The 21,954-nt window shown below is 36.3% G+C and overlaps 4 protein-coding genes across 7 annotated transcripts; 1 reads left to right on the plus strand and 3 right to left on the minus strand.

The window, feature by feature from the left end:
- Positions 1-214: 214 nt before the first annotated feature.
- Positions 215-3,917, plus strand: LOC112192342. The gene is made up of 5 exons (XM_024332024.2): positions 215-502; positions 936-1,071; positions 1,166-1,894; positions 2,835-3,033; positions 3,441-3,917. Exons 1-5 carry the CDS (start codon positions 426-428, stop codon positions 3,461-3,463), a joined length of 1,164 nt encoding a protein of 387 aa, XP_024187792.1. The 5' UTR covers positions 215-425; the 3' UTR covers positions 3,464-3,917.
- Positions 3,918-4,086: 169 nt separating this feature from the next.
- Positions 4,087-9,630, minus strand: LOC112192341 (uncharacterized protein At5g03900, chloroplastic). Of its 4 annotated transcripts, none has more exons than XM_024332020.2 (14): positions 9,092-9,629; positions 8,854-8,961; positions 8,661-8,764; positions 8,505-8,585; positions 8,306-8,378; positions 8,143-8,208; positions 7,304-7,393; positions 7,010-7,075; positions 6,561-6,703; positions 6,394-6,480; positions 6,243-6,306; positions 5,395-5,538; positions 4,885-5,048; positions 4,087-4,571 (listed from the first exon to the last, which is right to left on the minus strand). In XM_024332020.2, exons 1-13 carry the CDS (start codon positions 9,476-9,478, stop codon positions 4,905-4,907), a joined length of 1,557 nt encoding a protein of 518 aa, XP_024187788.1. In that variant the 5' UTR covers positions 9,479-9,629; the 3' UTR covers positions 4,087-4,571; positions 4,885-4,904. The 4 variants fall into 4 exon arrangements, 3 of the variants coding, with proteins under 3 accessions (XP_024187788.1, XP_024187790.1, XP_040372324.1); XM_024332022.2 differs by having other exon boundaries at positions 8,854-8,974; positions 9,092-9,289; XR_005808263.1 differs by lacking the exons at positions 4,087-4,571; positions 4,885-5,048 and adding an exon at positions 5,976-6,038 and having other exon boundaries at positions 5,418-5,538; positions 9,092-9,630.
- Positions 9,631-10,844: 1,214 nt separating this feature from the next.
- LOC112194254 (F-box/FBD/LRR-repeat protein At1g13570) lies at positions 10,845-12,701 on the minus strand. Its single transcript, XM_024334502.1, has 4 exons — positions 11,877-12,701; positions 11,611-11,766; positions 11,301-11,483; positions 10,845-11,156 (listed from the first exon to the last, which is right to left on the minus strand). Exons 1-4 carry the CDS (start codon positions 12,699-12,701, stop codon positions 10,845-10,847), a joined length of 1,476 nt encoding a protein of 491 aa, XP_024190270.1.
- A 1,943-nt stretch (positions 12,702-14,644) lies between these two features.
- LOC112194255 (uncharacterized protein At5g03900, chloroplastic) lies at positions 14,645-21,349 on the minus strand. Its single transcript, XM_040516988.1, has 12 exons — positions 20,663-21,349; positions 20,291-20,499; positions 20,054-20,143; positions 19,865-19,943; positions 19,714-19,779; positions 17,891-17,980; positions 17,148-17,213; positions 16,776-16,876; positions 16,629-16,692; positions 15,801-15,944; positions 15,076-15,216; positions 14,645-14,902 (listed from the first exon to the last, which is right to left on the minus strand). Exons 1-11 carry the CDS (start codon positions 21,050-21,052, stop codon positions 15,097-15,099), a joined length of 1,419 nt encoding a protein of 472 aa, XP_040372922.1. The 5' UTR covers positions 21,053-21,349; the 3' UTR covers positions 14,645-14,902; positions 15,076-15,096.
- Positions 21,350-21,954: the final 605 nt, after the last annotated feature.

The raw sequence follows: 21,954 nt of genomic DNA on the forward strand, positions 1-21,954 counted from the left end.
TCAGCATTGAAAATGAGTTAGGATTATGCTAGGTCAGACATTCAATTTTCCTTTCGATTCTTCTCTAATTTGACAAAAAAAAATTATTCACTTGCAAAATAGTTAACCTGTAAATAGTAAAGCAGATAAATAATGTATGCCACGTGGTGGAAGTTAATTGGTCTCTTCAGTTATGAGATTCTTCCTCTTTACCCTCTCACTTTTCTCCACAGAAGGTATCTCAGTTCCACATATTAACGAACGCCTTTCCCCAGAAATTAGCTGAAAACCCACCCACCCTAACCCTAAACCCTTCAAATTCCAATTCCATTTCATCATTTCAACATGAAATTTTTGGGATTTCTGTGTGAATAAAATTGCAATATTCTTTGTATATTTTTTTCTCTCATTTTCTGGAGGTGAATGCAAAGAAGGAATCAATAAAAATGGCGTCGGGTTTGCACCAATGGGAATCAGACCCTCTTTTTTCAGCTGCTGAAGTTGTTCAAGATTCCGCTGACCGGTAAATTTCTCGTCCCGTTTTCAAGTTTTTCTCTTTAGCTTTTGGAAAGCATAAAGCACTTTGCTTTGATTTAGCTTTTGATGAAAAACCAATCAGAAAAGACCTGAAATTGATTACATTCTGGAATGTTTATAGATAGAAACTTGGTTGGTGAGTTGTGTAAGAATGGTGGTACATTTTTGATTCCATGGAGTTGTTAATTTCGGTTAATGTGATCATGGGTGCTTTTGCTTTTGGGAGATACATTGTGAGGAACTATACCCTTCTGTTACTCAATGTTGATAATGTTCAGTCATGTATCTTGTTATATATTGGTTCATTTGAGGTATTGTTCTACCTGGTTTTTTCCGTTTTCACATTAATGTGAAATTGCTTATGGATTGTGCATTCTCTGAAATTAAGGCTCTTTGTGTGTGTGTGGTGTGAATCGTAGGATGGAATCGACTTTCCGCTTTCTGCTTCATGAGCTCAGTCTTGTTCAAAATGACTTTCCGGACCCAAAGTTGCACGCGTCGATAGATTATCATAAACGTGATCTTGCAACGACACTTGAAACAGCAAAGTGGCAGGTGGTAATTTCTGTCAGTGTCAGCTCGTTTTTTTTCTTGATTTTTTTGTTTTGTTTTCTGTTTATTTTAGGTTTTAGTGATTCTGTCATGCCAGTTGGAAGATTTTGAAAGAGCAGTCAGCTTTTCAGCTATGACAGGCAAGTCCCAGATACAAGGGGATGTAATTTTAAGGCACAAGCAGTTTATCAGAGCCATCAGGGAACAAATAGCTTATGTGGAGAAGAGCTTGGAGGGGACATCAATAGGAGATCCAATGAGAAATACGGAATGGGTCAAGTTGAATGAACAAGATAGAGATGGCTTGGCATTGTTTCTTTCGGGGGGAAATGCCACAGAGCACTCTGATTCTTATGATGGAGAAGACAGTAGTATGTTGAGAAGATTTCTTGATCCAACAACATCGTCTAGTGCCAAAGACAGTACTTCTGGCATTGTTGAGCAGAAAAGCAGAGAAATTGAGAATTTTAATAGGAATGGAGTAGTGCATGTGGACCATAATATGGAATCTAGGAAGGAGAACAACTTGAGGAAAGTAAGTTCTTATCCTAATACAAGGTCAGGTTTTGAATTTACAGAGACCTCTTATAACAGATATGGTGAAGGTAGTAGTTGGGATCTGGAGGCTAATGAAGCCAAACCAGAAAGCTTCTTATCCAAGAACAAGTTGAGACGTGTCTGGAGCAGAATAAATGCATATGGGTTCTTGACCAACATATGGACTCTTTATGGGAGTAGGGTCACTAGGAATTACACAAAGAGATTTAAAGATGGAGAAGAACAAAGTCATTCCCCATCATCTGCTGATGTTTCTCATGCTCCCCAGGTAATTAGATTGCTTGTAGTGCCAAGTGCTCATTTCAGTTTGTTGGAAATAACTAAGATTAGTTCAAGCTAGGACAATGGCAGTCCAGCATTTTGGGCCCAATATGGAAAGATAACTTTACCCATGTTCTTTTCTTTCAATGGGAAAAAAAAAAAAAAAAAGGGATGAAATGTCTCTAGGGCCTCTGGCCATAGCTTCTGTAGATGGGAAAAAAGTCTATTCATGTTTTCTGAGACTTTTGGTGTTAATATTGATTTTGCCTACAAAAGTACCTGAGCAAAAGCTTTTTCCGGAGCCTTAATTTTGGAGCTTCTCCAACAGGACCTTGAAAAGAACTTTCCAACTTTTAAGCTCAAGTGGACTCTTAATAAATGAATTTAATGGATGTATAACATAAACATGGATAATTTGATTTGATGCATTATGCTTATGTTATTTCTGGTTATTTTTCATTGCCCTTAGGAAGGCTTTCTGCCTTTGTGTGACCCTTGTTTGGACTCATGAATACTTGAAAAGATGTGCTGGAAAGTACATTGTTACCTGCTTCTTCTGAACCCACCAAAAAGAAAGATTGAAATAGTGCACTTGCAAATGACTGAAATGAGTTTATACTCGAATATTAAGTATCATTGCTCACACATTAAATGTGTCTGCTAGTAGACAACTTTTTTGCTTACTCTCAAAATTTGTGATTCAAGGATTGGGTTTTCTTTCTTGAAAAATAAAGAAGACCCTTCAGGTTTCTGATGTCATGTCCATATTCTTTAGTAAACTGCTGAGATCATAAGAAAGCAGTACCTAAGTTTTTTCTGTGTTGAAGTTTGAAAAGAATGTTGCATGAATGTAAATTATTTCTGATTCAGCCTGATGTTCTGAATCAGTTTATCATGGCATATTAAGCATCACCCTAGATGTTTATGGTTTTGCTTCTATTTGACAGGGTCATCAGGGGACGTGGTTAGCCAATGGGTATAGAAATTTTGAAGTATTATCGGTGCAGGTTCGAACAAAGATTATGCACTTGCAGACCTGGCTTGGTGTAATTAGGGCAAGATACCAAAGGTCACCTTATCGCATCCAAGTCCAGAGGCGTGCTGTTCAGTTGGTTTTGATAATAGTATTTGGACTCATTATTTTAGGTGAGAACATGCCCGTACTATTTTTGTGATATCAACTACATTTAGCTATCAAATAGTGACTATTTTATAAAACAAACAATAAGTTTTTGAAATAAAACTTATGGATCTCACAGCACATTTATAAAACTAACTGATATCATGCTATGGCTTTGCATAACCACTGCATATGTTATGCTAAGATGAGATAATATTGATGTTTTCTGTGTAGCTAGAATTCATATAAAGATAGTTTTTAATTTTACTAGCATGTTATGACTTAAATTACAGATGTGCTATATAAAAACATGTAAAATAAATTTATATAAAGAACATGCAGTATAAAAAATGGGATTACATAATCATCACTTTTGGATATTGTTTAGTTTGCTCTAGATTTAGGTTATTAATTGAATGTACTCTTTATGCAGGTACGCTGGTGTCTCTAGTTTAAAACATTCATTTGTCAGTAGTCCACACTCCAGACCGTCATGCAAGGGTTTTCTTTCCGAGTTTTAATCGTGGGAATGACTGCTCTTTCAGCATCTGACTGTTATAACTTGGTTTGATGCAAATACCTGCGTCCCTCCTTGGAGAAAGTGTGCACTCATGGGCAGCAGTTCATTTTGTATGATGTAAATACCTTTGATTTGAATATTCTTTCATGATTTCTCCGCTATTATTATGAAATGTTTTTGGCACTTGGGTCCAGAGTCCAACGATGGTTTCCTTATAGCTGCGTCTTGATTGTCCTTTTACTGATAGCAATAGCACTGCTTGTATTGAGCCAAATGTATCCCTTTTTCCTTTTTGTTCTTTCAAATTTGATCTGATAGCATTACTACTGCTTGTATTGAGCCAAATGTATTTAGCCAGCATGAGCAAACTTCATGCTCTGTTGCAAATCACAAACTTGGTATGGAAGATCCCCTTAAATTGTTGGGCGCAAATGGCACTTCTCCCCATTTGCGGACTTCACTGTTGTAAATGCAGCAAATTATTTTAGGAAGTTGAAAGCGACAATGAACGTTATCATATTTCACTTCTGGAGTTCCAAGCAGTCTCAATTTTTCTCAATTAAAGCAGAGCAAGAAAACCCCAATTGTCATTGCATATCATTTGAAAGGATCTCCAAGACCATCAATTTATGTTACAAAATTATGCAATTGTTTTTAACAATCAATGTTCTACTGGTTCACTAAATAAAAGTACAAGTATGCCAGAATTACCCCTTTCTTAGTGTTGGCCCTCCCAGTAATTTCATTGCCACAAAAAGCCTTTCCGCTCCCAAATGTTGAACTAATTGCAGTAGGATTCCCAACAAATATATATGAGCCCTGTGATGCTCAAGTTCACATTTGTAAATGGTTATGCTGACCACCTAAAATCTATATTACAAGGTGTAACTCCTGGCAGTACCCCTACAAATTTCAGAATGTAAACAACTGCAGGCTTCAACAGCGCATCAACAGCTTGCCAAATACAACTTCCAGTGTGATGGTTTTGCAACAATTGTTGTGAAGCTCTCATGTCCTTGAAGAGAAAACTAGTAGCTCTAGTTCCTGCAATTGAATTAGCTAATCAGTAAAGTAAAAAAGCACTACAAGAGTTTGATTATTCAATAATCCATACATTTCTCACTTCCTGAACGTAATAATCATTTTCTTTAGACAAGCAGTATTTTAATGTTGCTACTTGTAGATATGCTCGCAAGCAGAACATGTAAGTTCAATGAATAGAGCTTAGAACTTGCTGCAGTTTATAAAATGACACGACTCCTAAAAGGAGTTAGGAGTCATGAACTGATAAAAATCGCACCCATATGGTGCTTGAATAAAAAAACAAATTCCTACCACAAGAAATGTACAACTTTACCAAGCAACAGTAGCCTCTTCTCAATCTGACTTCTCTATCTCTCGAAATCTTCTATCCCAATCTTGGGCCTCATAGTCTTGCTCAACCAAATCCCTGTCAGTACTATATACAATTCTATCCTGTCCTATGACTGTTTTTTGGGCCATGTCTCGAGCACTGAGCAGCTGAATAACAACATACAGTAAATAATTTAGTCTGCTACATTTTATCATTGAAGAAAGTTAATCAAATATCCAATTTTTGTTCTTTTTTCTTTACTCCAATTTGGTTTTTTCAGGCCAACAGAAACAGTCTTGTTTTATGTCTACAAGTACAGGATGTCTCTAGTTAACAAGTTACAAATCACGACACATGTTATCAACAGTTATAAAGCAAGATGTGGGAGTTTTATGTTTCTAGGTGTCAATATGTTATCAATAGTTATAAAGCAAGATGTGGGAGTTTGAAACAGCAATCCTTAATCAACATCGAATGGGATTTAGAACTTTATAGAAGCACTAGTACAGTTACCTTTCGTCTTAGTGAGATATCTGGCGATTCAAGGGCTCGAGCAGATTTCAGTCTTGCTTGATTTCTTTTTTCTATGTCAGCATTTGTCTTGCTCACAATGAACCATCGGAACAAAGGAATCGCAAAGAAGGAACCAGCATAAATCTGCAAAATAATTGCTCCAAAAGTTGAGACAAACCCAATAGATGCTGTGGATTTAAGCAGAATTGTTACAAATGGACATATCTGCATTATGTATAGATCACTGACAGAATTAAGTTCAGTATCATGACATAAAGAGATTGATGAGCTAACACACCAAGAACCCTATCTGTTACTACAAGATAACCCACGATAACAAGCTCAAATCATTCAGCAATTAAAGATTAACCAAACATGTGACCACAATATTGGTTTCTCTACAATTTGAGTGCAAAAAATATGCATTATTCCATGTTTTCAACTTCTCAACACCATCACATCAATGATAAACACTTGTTCATGACCCTAAAAAATGGGCTACACATGAAATCAGACTGTAGTATGCAGAAACAAGAAATAAATAAAAACAAAACAAAAGCAGATCAGAAGATCTCATATACCAGTAATGCCACCAACCAAGTAGATTAGCCAGATTATGTGAAAGTGGTCAGTCAGGCAAGTTCCTGCTGCCAAAATCAGAATCCAGATTCCAGGATTGTGATGACTATTCCACAAGAAAAATACCACTTCCATAGTACCAGAATATAGTTGAAAATTTATGGGGAAAATGCAGTGGGAATATTGATTAAACAAAAAGTATATAACAAAACAATATACATGCTGAATCAAAAGAAGGAAATTTCTTTTTAAGTGAAGTCAAATCATACCTGTAGTAGTGGAAATATGCTAGTAATGAACTTAATAAAACCAACTGGTGCAACTGTAGTATCCCTTCAAATGAAAAGTGAAAATGGGGGACATCAGAACAATATATATAAAAAAACAACTAAGCAATGACAAAGTTCAAATCGAACATACTTTAAGATGGCTCCAAGAATGATAACCCCAAATAAATTAAGTCCACCAAGTCCCGCGACTAGTGCTCTCTCAGAAATGCTAGTGTTGCTGCAAAAAAATATTTCTTTTTCAGTTTTAATATCCAAGTGAAACTCACGATACAATTATGAAACCAAACAAAAAAGAACCTGAATTGCCATTTCTTCTCTGTAAAATATTTATCAACTCCACCAACAAAATCAGCCCATCTTCTCCCCACATATTCTTTCCTTCCACTTCTTTGAGAAGACGCTGTACGCTGTAGAGAGGGAAATTGGTAGAGAATGTTTCCCTGCATAATAGGAGACAATATCTGTTTCAAAATTTGTAACTGAATGCACATACCTCATCATATAGAAGACAAGTAACCCATTAAGAAAGTCATGGGTGGCAAGCTTTATGGAGTTTAAGTCCAAGAGTACTTAATACCAATGCCATACATCAAACACTATTAGTTAATGTAATGATCTCATAATTTGCAAGGATGAACCAGTTCATAGTAAACAGAAACAAAATCTTGCAACACTTCTTATTTCAATATGTACATGCATAAAGAAAATAAAAGCATTGCTTTAAACTTGAAAAAAGTTAAACATACCTCTTCATCTATCACAGGCTGACCCTCGTACCGTAAAAGAACAGGTAAGATGTATGTTTCATCATTCTGAAATCAGTAGAAAATGAAAATGTCAAGCCTACCAAGGAAGAGAAAGGAAAGTTCCGATATGGTGAAAGGTGGAAAAAAAACACAAACTTAAGATTTACAAGTCAATAAACGTTTGAACTAATTGAAATGTGATTGAAATGCTGACATTAAGTCAAACAACAGCTTGAAATAAAATGAATACCAGAACTACAAGAAAAAAAATCACTTTATCAAAATCATACTTACCATAGTTCCCCCTGATGATTCTAAATCAAGATATGGAGCAAGCTCTTCAGCTGCAACAACACCACCATTAGCGGTTATGTATTGCCCGATCTGCACGTACAGTTACATAGATGATTGTGTCATTGCATTTTAGATACATGTAATATTATTTCTAAGGCTATAGGGCTCCACTAAACCCTGTTGGTCTAAGAAAGCAAAATCTTTCTGAATAGTAAGAAGAATTCTTCCATCGAAAAGTTAGAAAACTTTAACATTTTTATTATGATAGTGTTGATACCATTTTATTATCAAATATAAAAGCAGTATCTGCACCTCTATCTCCCCAATTCACATCATAAATAATTCCAATCAATTAACTTTAAAGCACAGTTCCCTCATTTCCCTGTTCGGACTGGGAACACTATAATATATGGAGTTAAAAGTGTTTCTCCAACTAGTTATAATACGGTAAATAATGATAAACTGTAATGTTAGGAGTCTTGAATAGATTTGTAAACACCTTTTGTAGACTCATTTAAAGTATTACATTCAGGAATGACATAAGCATTTATATTGGAACCTTATAATTTATCTCAACTTCCCGTCTAAAGTCTTTGCAGGAGGCTTTTTGAGTAGTCGATAAATGCAGATTATGAGGTGGTCTATAAATATAGGATATAGCTCGAGAAGGGAAGGGGAGGGTGGGAGGGGGGAAGAAGAACCGAGTGAGTGAGTAACCCCGAAACTAGTGCAAACTCTAATGAATGAGAGATCTAATAGCACAGCACATAGATACAACCAATGATTTGAAATAAATTGTTGAAAGCAACGAACCACTGAACTCAGTGCTCGATTATTACCAACTTCCATCTCTCTTCTTCAATTCCTTGATTTGGATCACCATCGCCAAATACGAATGAGAAAATCTAAAAGACAATATTCAGGGAGTTAATATTTTTTCTGTGAACAAAAATTTAAAAAGAGCAAAAGAACAAAAAAAAAATGATTGTGCCAATCACATACAGATTCAACGAACTTCAGCTTGTTATCCTCGGTTTGCACTCGCCGCCTCCGATAATAATATGGATCCCAGAACCTTAGCAAAATAAATAATAAAGGAGCTATCAGTAAAGATTTCTTCCAACAATAAAATAACTCAACCTGAAACCCCTCCAAAGTATTATGCAAAGCTTACTTAAGAAACAAGTATAAAATGTATTACCAAAAGAGGTCACCGGGACTCATGTAAAAAGTGAACCCCGAATCATATGATCTTCCACGTCGTCCACGATTATCATCCTCACTGTAACCAAAGCATTATTATCAAACTTCCTGCCAGTACTACAAAAGAGTTCAACAACAAAATCCTAAAACTCACCTCCTACTAGACGAGAGAGCAACAATGATTGCAGTATAAACAAGAACAATGGAGGCAATCAACGCAGTTCCAAATGAAACCCTCGCTACATACTCGGTCCCAGCCTATCAAAAAGCATCAATCTTAGTGCCAATTTCCAAACACAAACTACACAGCATCGCCGGCATAACCAAATTCCAGAAAGAAGAACTACCTTTGCCTTCTCAAGCACAGGCTCAATTCTCAATCGAAACGACTTGGCAAGAAGCTTTGCTCGATAATCTTTGGGAAAAACATAAAGCACATCGCCTTCATCCGAGACCTGTTGAGACCATCTTGAAAAATAGAATTTCAACTCACTAAACAAAGCTACAACCACAAATTCCATTCCATTCATTCTTTCCTAACAGCATAGAAAGAACTATAGATATCAATTTTTCGAAAATAACTACCTCCAAGAAGCCCTCAGTGTCGGCAGCGAGAGCCTGCAAAGCGTTCTGAGCCTCATTGAGCTTCAGCCCAGCTCTGCTGGACACGTCACCAATTGTCACTCTCCCTCCGCACGCGTCGACAGCGTCCATGGTGCGCTTCCTGACATCGGACGGCAGCTTATCGCTCTCGACAGCTCCGCCGGGCCTGATCCCGGTGACGGCGTCGAGGCTGGCTCGAACGACCGTCACCGAAACCCTAGAATCTCGAACCTTGGAGGGGAAGCCAGGGAAAATGGGGGTTTGGGAGAGAGGAAAGGCGTGGAGGCGGTTGGGGAAGAGTGAGGATTTGGAGATGAGGCGAGGGAGAGGCTTGGGAGGCAGAGTGAAGCAGGTGGCAATGGAAGCCATGGATTGAGCTTGAGCTTGAGCTTGAGGTTGGTTTGGGAAGTTGCAGTGTCTGGGTTTTAAGTATTTCTGGCCATAGAGGGAAACACAGAGCTTGGTTTCTCTCTGTGAGAGGCGAGTGGCTTAGAATTTGAGCTTGGGTTTACAGCCAGAGACTCTCTCCTTGGACTAGCAGGATGATGCTGCTGATTTTACGGTCTTGCCCCTCGGAATGATATTTGGATTTTTTTTTTTTTTTTTCGGTTTCTTAAACTAATGATAAAGTGTGCTACCACTCTGAGTCGGAACTTGATTTAGTGATTTGGATAAAGCTCTCTCCATAAGGTGTTTTTCACAAGTGGATAATCGAACACTGAACCTCTTTGAGTGTCCAGCTCACATTCGTCCAACTGGCAGGTTTAGCCAGGTTTTCGCTAGACCAAACTCCTTGGTTGATATTGAATTTTTTTTTTTTTTTTTTTTTTGGATAAGGAGAAAATCAAAAAAAAAAAAAAAATTTCTGGGTCCAATAATAATTACTGGGACTACTGATAAGAGTCTCACAGAGCAGTGAACATGATTGGTGACTAAAAATGAACCACAATATTTATAGAGCAGTGAACATGATTGACTATATTTTAAGTTTATTCTGAAATCGAAACTAGATTCATGGAGCAACCTCTTGGTTCGGTGATCGTTGATAACTTGTGTAACCCTAGTTTTCAAATTGTGTTTTCGTTTTTGGCCTTTTGGCCCCAATCTATCAAAAGAGCATAGGCGAAATGTTGTTTTGGTCAAGTAATAACCATACCCACTAACAAGAACCTCACTTGTGTGAGAACTTTCCTCCTGGAAACATCAGCATGCATGTCTGCCTCTCTACAACACCTTCCAGCCACAACGGACTGGATTCATTCCAAATCTGCTCACTCCTCCATAAGTAGTGCCTAATGGAGTGTGCAACATCATTAACTCTTGGGGCATATGTACGAAATGGCTGCTGCAAATCTGAGAAACTTGAGCGAGCCTCCTCCATATACCCCCCTGTGCCTCCTCGCGACAATGCTTGGATGATATTTCAAGCATCTCCCTCAGATCCACTTTGACAGACGTACAGTCTCCCCAGACTTGCACAAAGTTTCAAAATCCTAATAGCAATGCCATAAAGCATGCATGATCGAACAAATAATATGTACGTATACAAAACCATTACTAATATGACATGAATGAAGCACATATTTTTTGCATTACAAAACCATATCTCAGGCATTTACGAAGCAAACTAGAAATTTTTTTGGCAAATTTCTCAAAAAATGAAGACCTACATGTACCAAAAGTCCAAAACAAGAATCTTCAGTAGCAATCAGGAATTGTTCATCAGTAATCCATATCAGAGTCGGAGACAGAAGGATGAGTCATCAGAATCCTGTACATGAATTGATGGGCCCAAGAGCTTTAAATCTGCATGTAATGAGTCGCGTCTGAACACCGGCAATAATTTAAATACATCCCAATAAACTTTGACAGAAGCAGGTTGAAGAATCACTTTAGAAGTGCTTGAAAGCAGAAATCTAATGAAATCTACTTCGGCTCTGACACCAGAGAAGCCAGTTACTTTCACAACTAGCAGTTGTGTGAATGCACAAGTCTTCTGGTTGTCATCTAACCAAGAAAAGTCCACTTTTTTCACATCTTGACAAAACTACACATACAAGGTCAATAAGTCAGAATCTAAAATTTCTTAATTCATTTTTTAAACTACAATTTGTTATAGTTGAGTTCGTTTTGTTTCTTTAATTTCAAGATTTCAACAGATACTGCATACTCCACTAGAATAAAAACTTACTGAAATTTCTAGTTCTTGAAGACCAGGTGAGGTTAATAACAGAAATTCAATGAAGTCTACTTCTGCTTTGACACCAGAGAAGCCGGTTACTTTCATTCGTTGCAGTTGGGTGAATTCCCAATTCTGTTTGTCAATTAAACAATAGGTTGCTTTTCCATCATTAGTCTCCTCTCCTTTTCGAACCTACACAAAGTAACAAATTAAGGTCGTCAATGGCATTAGATTAATCTCGAACTTTTAAAGTAAAGAAAGTTGAAAATTTTAATTCGATCAGTGACAGGGTAGTAGTTGCATGATTCAAATAACTCACCAAAATGTCTAGTTCTTGTAGAGCAGGTGCGCTTCTCATAAGGTGGATAGCAGTTGAAATCTCATCCAAATTATTCAAGCATATTCTTATAGAAAGAAACTTCAGACATAGACATGGTGTAGGCAGCAGATTCTTGGTCAAGGAACCAACAGCATACTAGAGCAAAGAGGATACATAAAACAAGAATATGAATAATGATTCATAAAACAAGAATATCAATAATGAGTTTAAATACAATCATTACAGAAAAATAGGAAATTCATTACCTCTAAAAAGCCATCCTTAAGTGTGAGCCTTTCAATACGAGGCAGTTCAAAAAAATACCTGAGCAATTTGCTAGAACTGATTGTAGAAACTTGTTTCCAGTCAATTGAAACATCAACAAGATTTAAGGTATTTGCTAGTAGAACATCCTCAAAACTGCCTCGAACTCTAAGGAACCGGATACTTGGTGCATCAATAGTGACATCAGTGATTCCCTTTAAGTCACATAGAATTATTCTCTCAAGCTGAGGACAGCAAGCTATTAGTTTTCCCAACACATGTCCGGACACAATAACTTCTTGAAGATGAAGGCTCTTCAACATCCTGAAGCCTTTGAATGTCGTTGGAGGTTTAAGCAAACAATTGCATAACTCTAAATGAGTCAAATCTTTAAAAGAAAAGAAGCAGGAAAACACATTGTATCGAGGCAGCAGCTCCCATACTTTCAGTACGAACACTTTGACATTGCTTCTTGATAGATGAGAAATCCATTTATCTATATCCCTAGCGGCTGGATAGTTAAAAGTAGAAAGCTTGAAAGTGTCAATGCGGCCACTATGAAGTAACAGCACATGATCCACAACCTTTGCAATTGGATATCCACTTCTATGAGTTCTATCATCAAACACAAGACATGGAAGCTGAGCCCATTTGTACCTCCAGTCACTTGATAAAATACTTGTCCTCACTGCCTGCTTGATAGGTAAGTATGACAAAATCTGGTGTGTAACACCAGTTGGTAGGTTGCTTAATTTGTCCAACTGATCCATCTTCTTCTTCTTTATCAAACAGGAATTGGATTGGATGGTTTTCTTAGGATCTGACATATCAAATAAGAAGAAAAAAGCATTCAACAACAAAACAATGTCATGTGCTGTGTATCATTGTATCAAGGATTGGAACCTCTAATTCTTCAGTATCGAAATTCAAGTAAATTATTTTGTGAAGAGAATCAAGCACTTAACTGGAAAAGAGGATATTTCCACAAACACAGGAAGGTTTACACATTCACATTTAATAAATATAATTCTGACGAAATTAGTATAAAGCTTACAAGATTCCAGAAGATGGAGCACGATCGATATTCTTTTTAAGATGCAACTTGGGGGAAGAAGGGGTTAGGGTTTCGTATATACACGCCGAGAGGTTTAAGAAAGGTCGTGTTCTCCTTGGAAACCAAGGCACGTAGACAGCTGGACTTACAATGCGGTGGGCTTTTATCGGGAGAAAATGGGTTTTGTAACGGGACATGTGCGCCATACTAATTATATATATTCGAAGAAACTAAAACATTATAGAATATCTGTATTATTTTTTTTGTGAGAATAGAATACAAAAAATCTGTTTTTATTTTTTATTTTTTTTTATGACAAAATATCTGTTTCGTATGTATAAAATAAAATATTGGACGGTCGACAAATTACAAATCTCATAGTGAAGTAAATTTTGAAATAGAAAAGTAACCCATCACTGCACAACGTTTTGGAGATAGCGGAAAGTTGAGTTAAAATATTAATGAAGTTAAATTGTGGTTCGATTTCCTCCAATTTAACAAAAGATTATCACATTTATATTGGTAGGTCCGCCCAATGATCAACCCATTGCAGCAGTGACTGACAGAAGTGTACTCTTTCCAATCTTTGATTCAGGAATCAAATCTTCAAGCTTTGAATATTGACCAAAAGAGAAGAAACTTTGACTGAAAATATGCCCTATATAAATCTCCACCCTACTTTTAAGTTCTTATTTCAAACCCTTTCTCTACCACCACTACTGTTTCCCTTTGACACGGCAACCGGCTAATTATTTGGCAAACTAATATCTTCAGCTAGCCATTAACATCGGCTCCTAATTACCTTGAAAAACATGCTTTCTTGCAGTTTGGCGTATTAATTAAGCTAGGATATCAAGTTAAGGGAAACAGAATTGGAAGCCTGAAAGCACTACCGTTACTGCCCTGGAGGAATCGGAAGAGTCGATCATACCCTTCTCACATCGACCACAAGGTAGTCCGATAGAAACCAATTGTCTGATGCGCCTGGCCATGCTTCCGCCATCCTGCCAATCTTGTTTGTCCTGGTCTCATCAAACGCGTGCATCGATCAACCCATCTTGAGCACCCTCCGATGGATAAGATCGGTGATACCAGAGACAAGAAAGCTGATTGCTGTGTTCACAACAAACCACCGGCACAGGCAGATGCCCTTGCCGCAACCTCACTTAAAACTTCAAAAGACATTTCTACACCGCCGCCACTCAACTTGCTATATGAAAAACCCTAGGAGTCAAGCCTCCCATTCTTTGAAAGACTTTGCTATAGATTCTCATCTAGTTACTTCGAATTTTTTGAATTTAAACTATGAAAAAAGATGGTCGTGGTATCCTAATGTACAGATATATTCACTTTGCCACCGGTGTATCAGCAATATAGAACTATAGCATTACATTCATAACGACAATTTCATATTTGTCGGTGAAGAACACTATCAGTTATTTGGTTATTGCTTATCTAGAAATTAAGTTTATTTATATTCATTTCAATTCACCTCCTTTGTCCCAATATGGACAACATATCACTATAGGTGATAAGTTTCTTCGTCACTTGTAGCTCAAGCGTATGTGTTGCAGTATTGGTCTCCGATCTTCCAAAATTTTCAGTTTGGCCCTCTAACTATAGGGACTGCATATGTTAGTTAAGCACAAAAGTCACAGGACTTTTTAAAAGTTGAGAGACATTTTGGTCAACTGTTACCTGGATTAATTATGGCAGCACCACAAAACATATACATACATGAGCTTGTGATGCTTAAAAGTCTCTGTAAATAGTTAGCTTGTCCACCTGAAAGCTATATTACAAGGTATCATTTCCCAGCTGCACCCCACAAAAGAAGTACACTTTTGAAAAAATGCAGGTACCCCAAAGGGTGCATCAACAGATTGCGTAATAAGACTTCAAGTGTAAAGGTTTCGCTGCTGGCAGAGTTGTGAAACACTAATATCTTTAGTAGCTTCAGTCACTGAAACAAAACTAGTGATATATATAGTCCGCTATCAGTATATTGAAAAAAGCACTACAAGAAATTCCGATCCTAGCTTAGTCATTAATCCTTATGCTCTTAAATCCTGAACCATGTAAGCATTTACTTTAGACAATTTTCGAATAGAAACATGTTGCATTAGACAGGAAAAATGAGATCTTACCAAGTAAGGGTAGCCTTTTTTTCATCTGACTTGTCTATCTGTTCTATCCAACTCTTGCTCAACCAAATCCTTGCGAGAGCTATAAACAATTCTGTCCTGCCCTATGACAGTTCTTTGGGCCATGTTCCGAGCACTGAGTAGCTGAATAGAATCATGCATGTAATAAAGCAAATGTTTATTCATCAGTAAAGAAATAAGTCAATCATTAAGTCTGGGTATCAGTTGTGTCTTAATGAGGCCAATAGAAAATGTAGACAAAGGCACAATGACTTGAATGGGTTATGTAATAACTTGAGCTTCCTAGGACAACTTCACGGGAGCAGTACCCATGAAGTAATAACTATATGATCCTATATTGCCAGGAGTACCTAATTCCCTAGGTCAACTTTATGGGAGAAGTCACAAGGTTATCTTTGTTTCAACTACGTATATTAGTTTCAGCCAGAACAGGTCATAGAAGTAGTTTATCAGATCAATTAGTAATTTTAGTATGTTTTAATGGCTGAAGGGGAAGAGAGAGAGAGAGAGAGAGAGAGAGAGAGAGAGAGCGAGAGAGAGAGAGAGAGAGAGTCCACACACACAACTTAAATTAATAGAAAAAACAGTAAAGGGCAATTAGCTAGGAATCATAATTATCCAAACTTAAAATAATGCAACACTTGAAAACATAGCAGAGAGCAATAAATGTTTAACTGCAAAAGGGATGCAAAATTTCAAGGGGCTACCTTTTGTCTTAGTGAGAGATCAGGCAATTCAATGTCTCGAGCAAACTGCCGTCTGGCTTGGTTTCTTTTTTCTATGTCAGCATTTTTCTTGAGCAAGACACACCACCGGAACAGAGGAATTACAAAGAAGGAAACAGCATAAATCTGCAAAATAGTTTCTCGAAGAGATAAATCAAACTCAATAGTCTATTGAAATAATAATGAACATCTAATCATTAAGTGAAGTTCAGTCTTTGCAACTACTAAGAGATAGTTGAGCAGATTATAAACTAAAAGTCTTTTATCTGTTAACTAAAAGATCAAGCATCGTAGGAGTAAGTTTTAAAATCTTTAGCAGTTAAATGGTAAAAATACATTAGAAAATCATAGATTTGATTTCTATACAAGTCAACAACAAAGATGCACACGTGCGGAATTACATGTTCTTAGCCACTCATCACCAGACATCAATCAAGCCCAGTTGTTTGTTACCGTATGAAGAGAGCAAGCATACAAATCAGTTTTTACGTTTTGAAGGTGATAGCAAAGAAGAAACCACATCAGAAACTTGACACACATGAATTTCTGAGAGGCCGCTATACAACATGCCAATGAAAAAGTTAGAATATAGCTGTACACCTGTACTGCCAGAGACCAAGTTGATAGGATGATTATATGAAAGTAGCCAGTTGGGCAAATTCTGCCACTTTCACAACAACAGAAGATAATTGGATATTCTTGCAAAATTCTCAGTTGTAATATTTTCTAGCTCAACTATTTCACAGAAATATACACATACTGAACTATAAGCTAGTAGGAAATTTCTATTTAATTGAAATTAAATTATACCTGAAGTAGAGGAAATATGCTTATAATAAACTTGATAAAACCAACTTGGGCAACTGTAGGATCCCTTCGAATGAGAATGCAGTGGTGAGATCAGAAAACAATAGAGCAAACACAAGTAAGCAATAACAAAGTTCAAGTCAAACATACTTTAACAAGCTTCTCAGAATGATAACCCCAAATAAATTAAGTCCACCAAGTCCCACGACCATTGCTCTCTCTGCATTGCTAGTTTTACTGCAAAGAGAAAACTTAATTGTTAAATTCAATTGCCAATGAAACTCACGGAATAATTGGAAAAGGCATGGGTGGGATTGCATGAAGCAGAATGGCTTGAAACCCAGGAGTTAATAGTATCAACACTGTGCAACAAACACTACTAACTAATGTGATGATATCATAAATTGCAAGGACATCACAGTCCAAAACAGAAATTTATTTTTCCAACCCTTCTTTATGTCAGCATGTATATGCAGAAACAAAATAGAGGTCATTGATTTGAATCAAATAAGTTAAACATACCTCTTCATCTATCAAAGGCTGACCCTCATACCGTGAAAGAACAGGTAAGATGTATGCTTCATCAGTCTGAAATTTACAGAGTAAAAAGACATTAAGCGGCAGAATAAGGAATAAAAAGTAAAGACTTACCTAAAGAAAAAAAGAGAAGTCAAATTTTCCAAACACATGAAGTGTTTGAACTTTGATATGATTATTATTTTCTTTTCTTTTTTCCATTAAAATTAAAGAAGTACAGGAGCTGTGGACAAAAAGTTCACAGCAGAAATGAACTTGGACAAAACTGATCTGATTGAAATGCTGAATATGATGCCAACCAACACAATATAATCTGTGAGCTCCATTTATGTTAGGAAAGTTTTTATTCATTATTTTCTAATTGCAGCAAGGTCATGCCATGTACAGGAGAGATTCCAGTTACTTTTCATGAGGACTTATGTGAATTATTAGATTTCCAGACTGGAAACTTCAATAAAACTTTGAAACTCTAGAGCATCATGAATTATAAGGCATGCTGAACCTTTCAAATATTCTTTTTTCGGGGGACCCCGGGGAGGGGGGAGGTATGGATCGGAATATTTGCCTAAGCTAGAGGTGTTCAACTAACTAACGTGTACAACTGCTTACTCTTATAAAATAAATCTCAGCAGGAACTAATAACGACACTCCAAACACAAGAGCAAAACTTTTTCGCGTAAAAGATTGGGAATTTGAAGACAAATTTTGGCCATCATAACTACACTGACCGGAGTTTCCACTGAAGTTTCTATATCAAGATATGGAGCAAGCTCTTCAGCTGCAACAACACCACCATTAGAGGATATGTAGTGCCCAATCTGCATGTGAAGTTCAATTAGTGACTGTGTTATTCCATTATTTTTAAGATCTAATATTTATCATTATTTTTAGGGAAAACATCACCAATGGTTACTGAGTTATGACTTATTCGACACTTAACTCACTGTATTTTCAACAATATTACTTAACTCACTCAGTTTTACATTTATCTTTCACTTAACTCACTGTCGTTAATTCTACCGTTAAAAGCTATTAAAATTGAGGGTATATTTGTCTAAACACTAAAAAAATGCATTTCTAACCTTTTTTTTTTTTAAAAGACAATTTTTTTTTCAAATTATATTTCAGTTTAAAAAATCATTTTTTATTAGAAATCTCAGAAATTTAAAAAAGTGAAAAAAAGTCTAATAAATGTAAATTGAGGGTATATTTGTCTAAACACTAAAAAAATGCATTTCTAACTTCTTCTTTTTTAAAAAAAAGACAATTTTTTTTTCAAATTATATTTAAGTTAAAAAAATCATTTTTTTATTAGAAATCTCAGAAATTTAAAAAATTGAAAAAAGTCTAATAAATGTAAATTTAGGGTACATTTGTCTAAACACTAAAAAAATGCATTTCTAACTTTTTCTTTTTTTAAAAAGACAAATTTTTTTCAAATTATATTTAAGTTAAAAAAATTATTTTTAATTAGAAATTTAAAAAAAAAATGGAAAAAAGTCCAATAAATTAATTTTTTTAAGTTAAAAATGATTTTTAAGTGTTTTGACAAATATACCCTCAATTTTAACTGCTTCTAATGGTAAAATTAACGGTAGTGAGTTAAGTGAAAGACGGATGTAAAATTGAGTGAGTTAAGTGATATTTTTGAAAATACAGTGAGTTAAGTGTCGAATAAGTCATAACTCAGTGACCATTTGTGATATTTCCCCTTATTTTTAATCACATTCAGTGATAACAGGTCCAAGATGATATTGGTTATCAAATTATAAAGATAAAATAAACAGTCTCACATACAAAACCATTCCAACAAAAAGTTTCAACTTTATAATATGTGGATGACAGTTTCTGAGTGAGGTCCTCAATTTCCTTCAGTATTTGTCGAGATCCTTGAAATCTTAAATATCACATCCTATAATATATACCTATCTTTAGGGCAGCAACAAAAGTTTAAGAAGTAATCATAGTAAGTTACATGCACAGAGCCAGTGTGATTCTGATGTTATGATTACATATGAAAAGCTTCTATCAAATGCATTAGTGTTCTTTAATTCCTCTCCCAATTCACATCACAGTTCCACTACTCTCTTTGCTTTTTGTCTTGAAATAAATAGACAAAAACGAAAATACTTTTACCAAGTAATATTATGCTTAAAGGGATGATAAAATGTAAAAGATATTAGACACCGAACAAGTTGTAAACTCTTTGATTTAAGTATCTTTCAACATATATTAAGGAATTTCAAAATCATTTATGTTGCAAATCAGTTTAAAAAGTTCTCTGCATTAAGGATATTGACTCTATTGCACAAATGCATATCATAAGGTGGTGTGCACATATAGATTGAAAGGAGGGGGGGGGGGGAGAGAGGTACAAATACCATTAAATTGCTAGTGTACATAAGTTCTCAAAGGGAGAAGTCTAACTGCATAAAAGGTGTATATATATAGAACCAATAAAAATAAAATTTTTTTTTTTTTTTAGAGAAAGAAAGAGCAGAAATAAATTGTTGAAAGCATCAAACCAATAAACTTAGTACTTGATCATTACCATCTTCCATCTCTTTTCTTCAATTCCTTGATTTGGATCACCATCGCCAAATACAAACGAGAAAAACTAAAAGAAACATACATACAGTCAATTCCACCTTTCAACAAAACTCGAATGATTAAAAATAATGACAATTCAGCTAATTACATACAGATTCACCAAATTTCAACTCCCCATCATCTGTTTGTGGTTTTCCTCGTCGCTTCCTATAGTAATTGGGATCCCAGTACCTCAATGACATAAACAATAAAGCAGGTATCAGAAAGTCTTCTCAACAACTAAAATAACTCGACCTGCAACACTTCCACAGCACTTAAGAAACAAGTATAGTAGGTGTTACCAAAACACTTCATCCTGACACGAAGAAAAACTGAAACTAGTGTCAAAAGAAGTTGAAGAGCTCTTGCCGTCATCACTATCTTCACTGTTCCTTTAACCAACCAATATTATTAACAGTCCTAGTAGTATAGAAGTATTCAAATTCAATTCAAAACAGTATCCTAAAAAAATACCTTCCTTTAAGGGCAAGAAGGGCAACAAGAATTGCAGTAAAAACAAGAATAATGGAAGCAATCAGAGCAGTTCCAAATGAAACCTAAAACCATCATATGAGTGCCAATTTCTTACATAACCTAAAACCACAATGAAGAAATTTTCAAATCCCATAAACATTACTACCTTTGCCTTCTCAAGCAGCGGCTCAACTCTCATTATGAACGATTTCCCTACAAGTTTTGCTCTATAATCTCTGGGGAAAACATAGAGTACATCACCTTCATCGGATACCTATCCACACCATAAGCATTGTACCATTTCACTAATACAATCTGTAAAATAATCTAAACAAGAGCTACTACATTTTCCATTCAATTTCTTCAGAAAACATAAATTGCTAACAAACTTCATGATTTCCATTAACATTAATGCGTAGTAGTATAGAAATCGGTACCTCCAAGAAGCCCTGAGTGTCAGAAGCGAGAGCTTGCAAAGCGTTCTGAGCCTCCTGGAGCTTAAGCCCTGCTCTGCCGGCCACGTCATCAACAGTCACTCTTCTTCCACAAGCGTCCACAACTTCCATTGCTCTCTTTCTCACATCGGAAGGTAACTTATCGCTCTCGACGGCCCCGCTGGGCCTGACCCCGGTGGCGGCAGCGGCAATGCTGGCTCTCACAACCGGCGCAGAAACCGTAGATTGTTGAAACTTGGAGGCAAGGGACGGGAAAAGGGGGGCTTGGATAATGGGGAGGGTTTGGGAACGATTAGGTAAGAGTGAAGCTTTGAAAAGGAGATGATGACAAGGGTTTGGTGGAAGAGTGAAGCAGGTACCCATGGACGCCATTGATTGATTTCAAGGACCTTGTGCACCTCTTGACTTGCGAACACATAGTCCGGTTTGGCTCTGCTTTAGTTCTGTATCTTTTGATCATGGACAACATTTACCTTTTCTATCAAGGGCAGCAGTTGAAACTGAATGGCGCGCTCCTATTAGCCCATTAAATATCTGCTTGCTGGGACTCACCTCCCATCTATTCCTTCTTTCCTTCCCTCGTCTGCTCAATTCCATCTGTATTGTCTTACCTTCACGTAGGAAGAGCTCTGCTTTGTGATTCAAATGTTGATTTGCTTCCCCACCTTCAGATTGTTCATTCATTTGTTTTTATTATTATTATTATTATTATTATTATTATTATTATTATTATTATTTAAAACCTATATTCCCAATCCTAGATCCCTTTTTCACCAAGTTGATTTAGGGACAGCTTAAAAACATGGGTTTTTTTTTTTTTTTAATATGGGTTATTATCACAAATGGTACCTGAACTATACATCAATCTTATCGATGGTACCTGAACTTTAATTTTGATCACAACCAGTACCCGAACTTTTCGATTTCATTTTAAATGGTACCTAGAGCCACCTCCGGTCACTATTCAGACTAAAAACGGCATGGGAGGCCATCATAGTGATGATTTTTGATGATTTCGAGAGTTGCAATCATATATAGTGATGATTTTTTGGTAATAGACTTGTCTTGAACTTGTTTTTTTGTTTTCTGTTTTCTTAGATTTGGCTTTTTTGGCCGGAATAGTGACCAAAGGTGGCCTTAGGTACCATTTAAAATGAAATCGAAAAGTTCAGGTACTGGTTGTGACCAAAATTGAAGTTCAGGTACCATCGATAAAATAGAGGATAAGTTCAGGTACCATTTGTGATAATAACCCTTTTAACATTTTATTTAAA

The sequence above is a fragment of the Rosa chinensis genome, chromosome 3 (genome assembly GCF_002994745.2).
Source record: "Rosa chinensis cultivar Old Blush chromosome 3, RchiOBHm-V2, whole genome shotgun sequence".
Classification (NCBI taxonomy): Eukaryota; Viridiplantae; Streptophyta; class Magnoliopsida; order Rosales; family Rosaceae; genus Rosa; species Rosa chinensis.

Coding starts and splice junctions, on each gene's coding strand:
- LOC112194254 (XM_024334502.1), bottom strand. CDS start 12,701: ATGTCAGATCCTAAGAAAACCATCCAATCCAATTCCTGTTTGATAAAG. Junction 11,767..11,876: donor TTAAGGATGGCTTTTTAGAG/GTAATGAATTTC, acceptor TCTTTGCTCTAG/TATGCTGTTGGTTCCTTGAC. Junction 11,157..11,300: donor TTCAAGAACTAGAAATTTCA/GTAAGTTTTTAT, acceptor TTGTATGTGTAG/TTTTGTCAAGATGTGAAAAA.
- LOC112194255 (XM_040516988.1), bottom strand. CDS start 21,052: ATGGCGTCCATGGGTACCTGCTTCACTCTTCCACCAAACCCTTGTCAT. Junction 17,981..19,713: donor AAGAAAAGAGATGGAAGATG/GTAATGATCAAG, acceptor CTTCACATGCAG/ATTGGGCACTACATATCCTC. Junction 16,877..17,147: donor AGCCTTTGATAGATGAAGAG/GTATGTTTAACT, acceptor TTAACAATTAAG/TTTTCTCTTTGCAGTAAAAC.
- LOC112192342 (XM_024332024.2), top strand. CDS start 426: ATGGCGTCGGGTTTGCACCAATGGGAATCAGACCCTCTTTTTTCAGCT. Junction 1,072..1,165: donor TTGAAACAGCAAAGTGGCAG/GTGGTAATTTCT, acceptor CTGTCATGCCAG/TTGGAAGATTTTGAAAGAGC. Junction 1,895..2,834: donor ATGTTTCTCATGCTCCCCAG/GTAATTAGATTG, acceptor TCTATTTGACAG/GGTCATCAGGGGACGTGGTT.
- LOC112192341 (XM_024332020.2), bottom strand. CDS start 9,478: ATGGCTTCCATTGCCACCTGCTTCACTCTGCCTCCCAAGCCTCTCCCT. Junction 6,307..6,393: donor ATTCTTGGAGCCATCTTAAA/GTATGTTCGATT, acceptor TTTCATTTGAAG/GGATACTACAGTTGCACCAG. Junction 5,049..5,394: donor ATATCTCACTAAGACGAAAG/GTAACTGTACTA, acceptor GTTGTTATTCAG/CTGCTCAGTGCTCGAGACAT.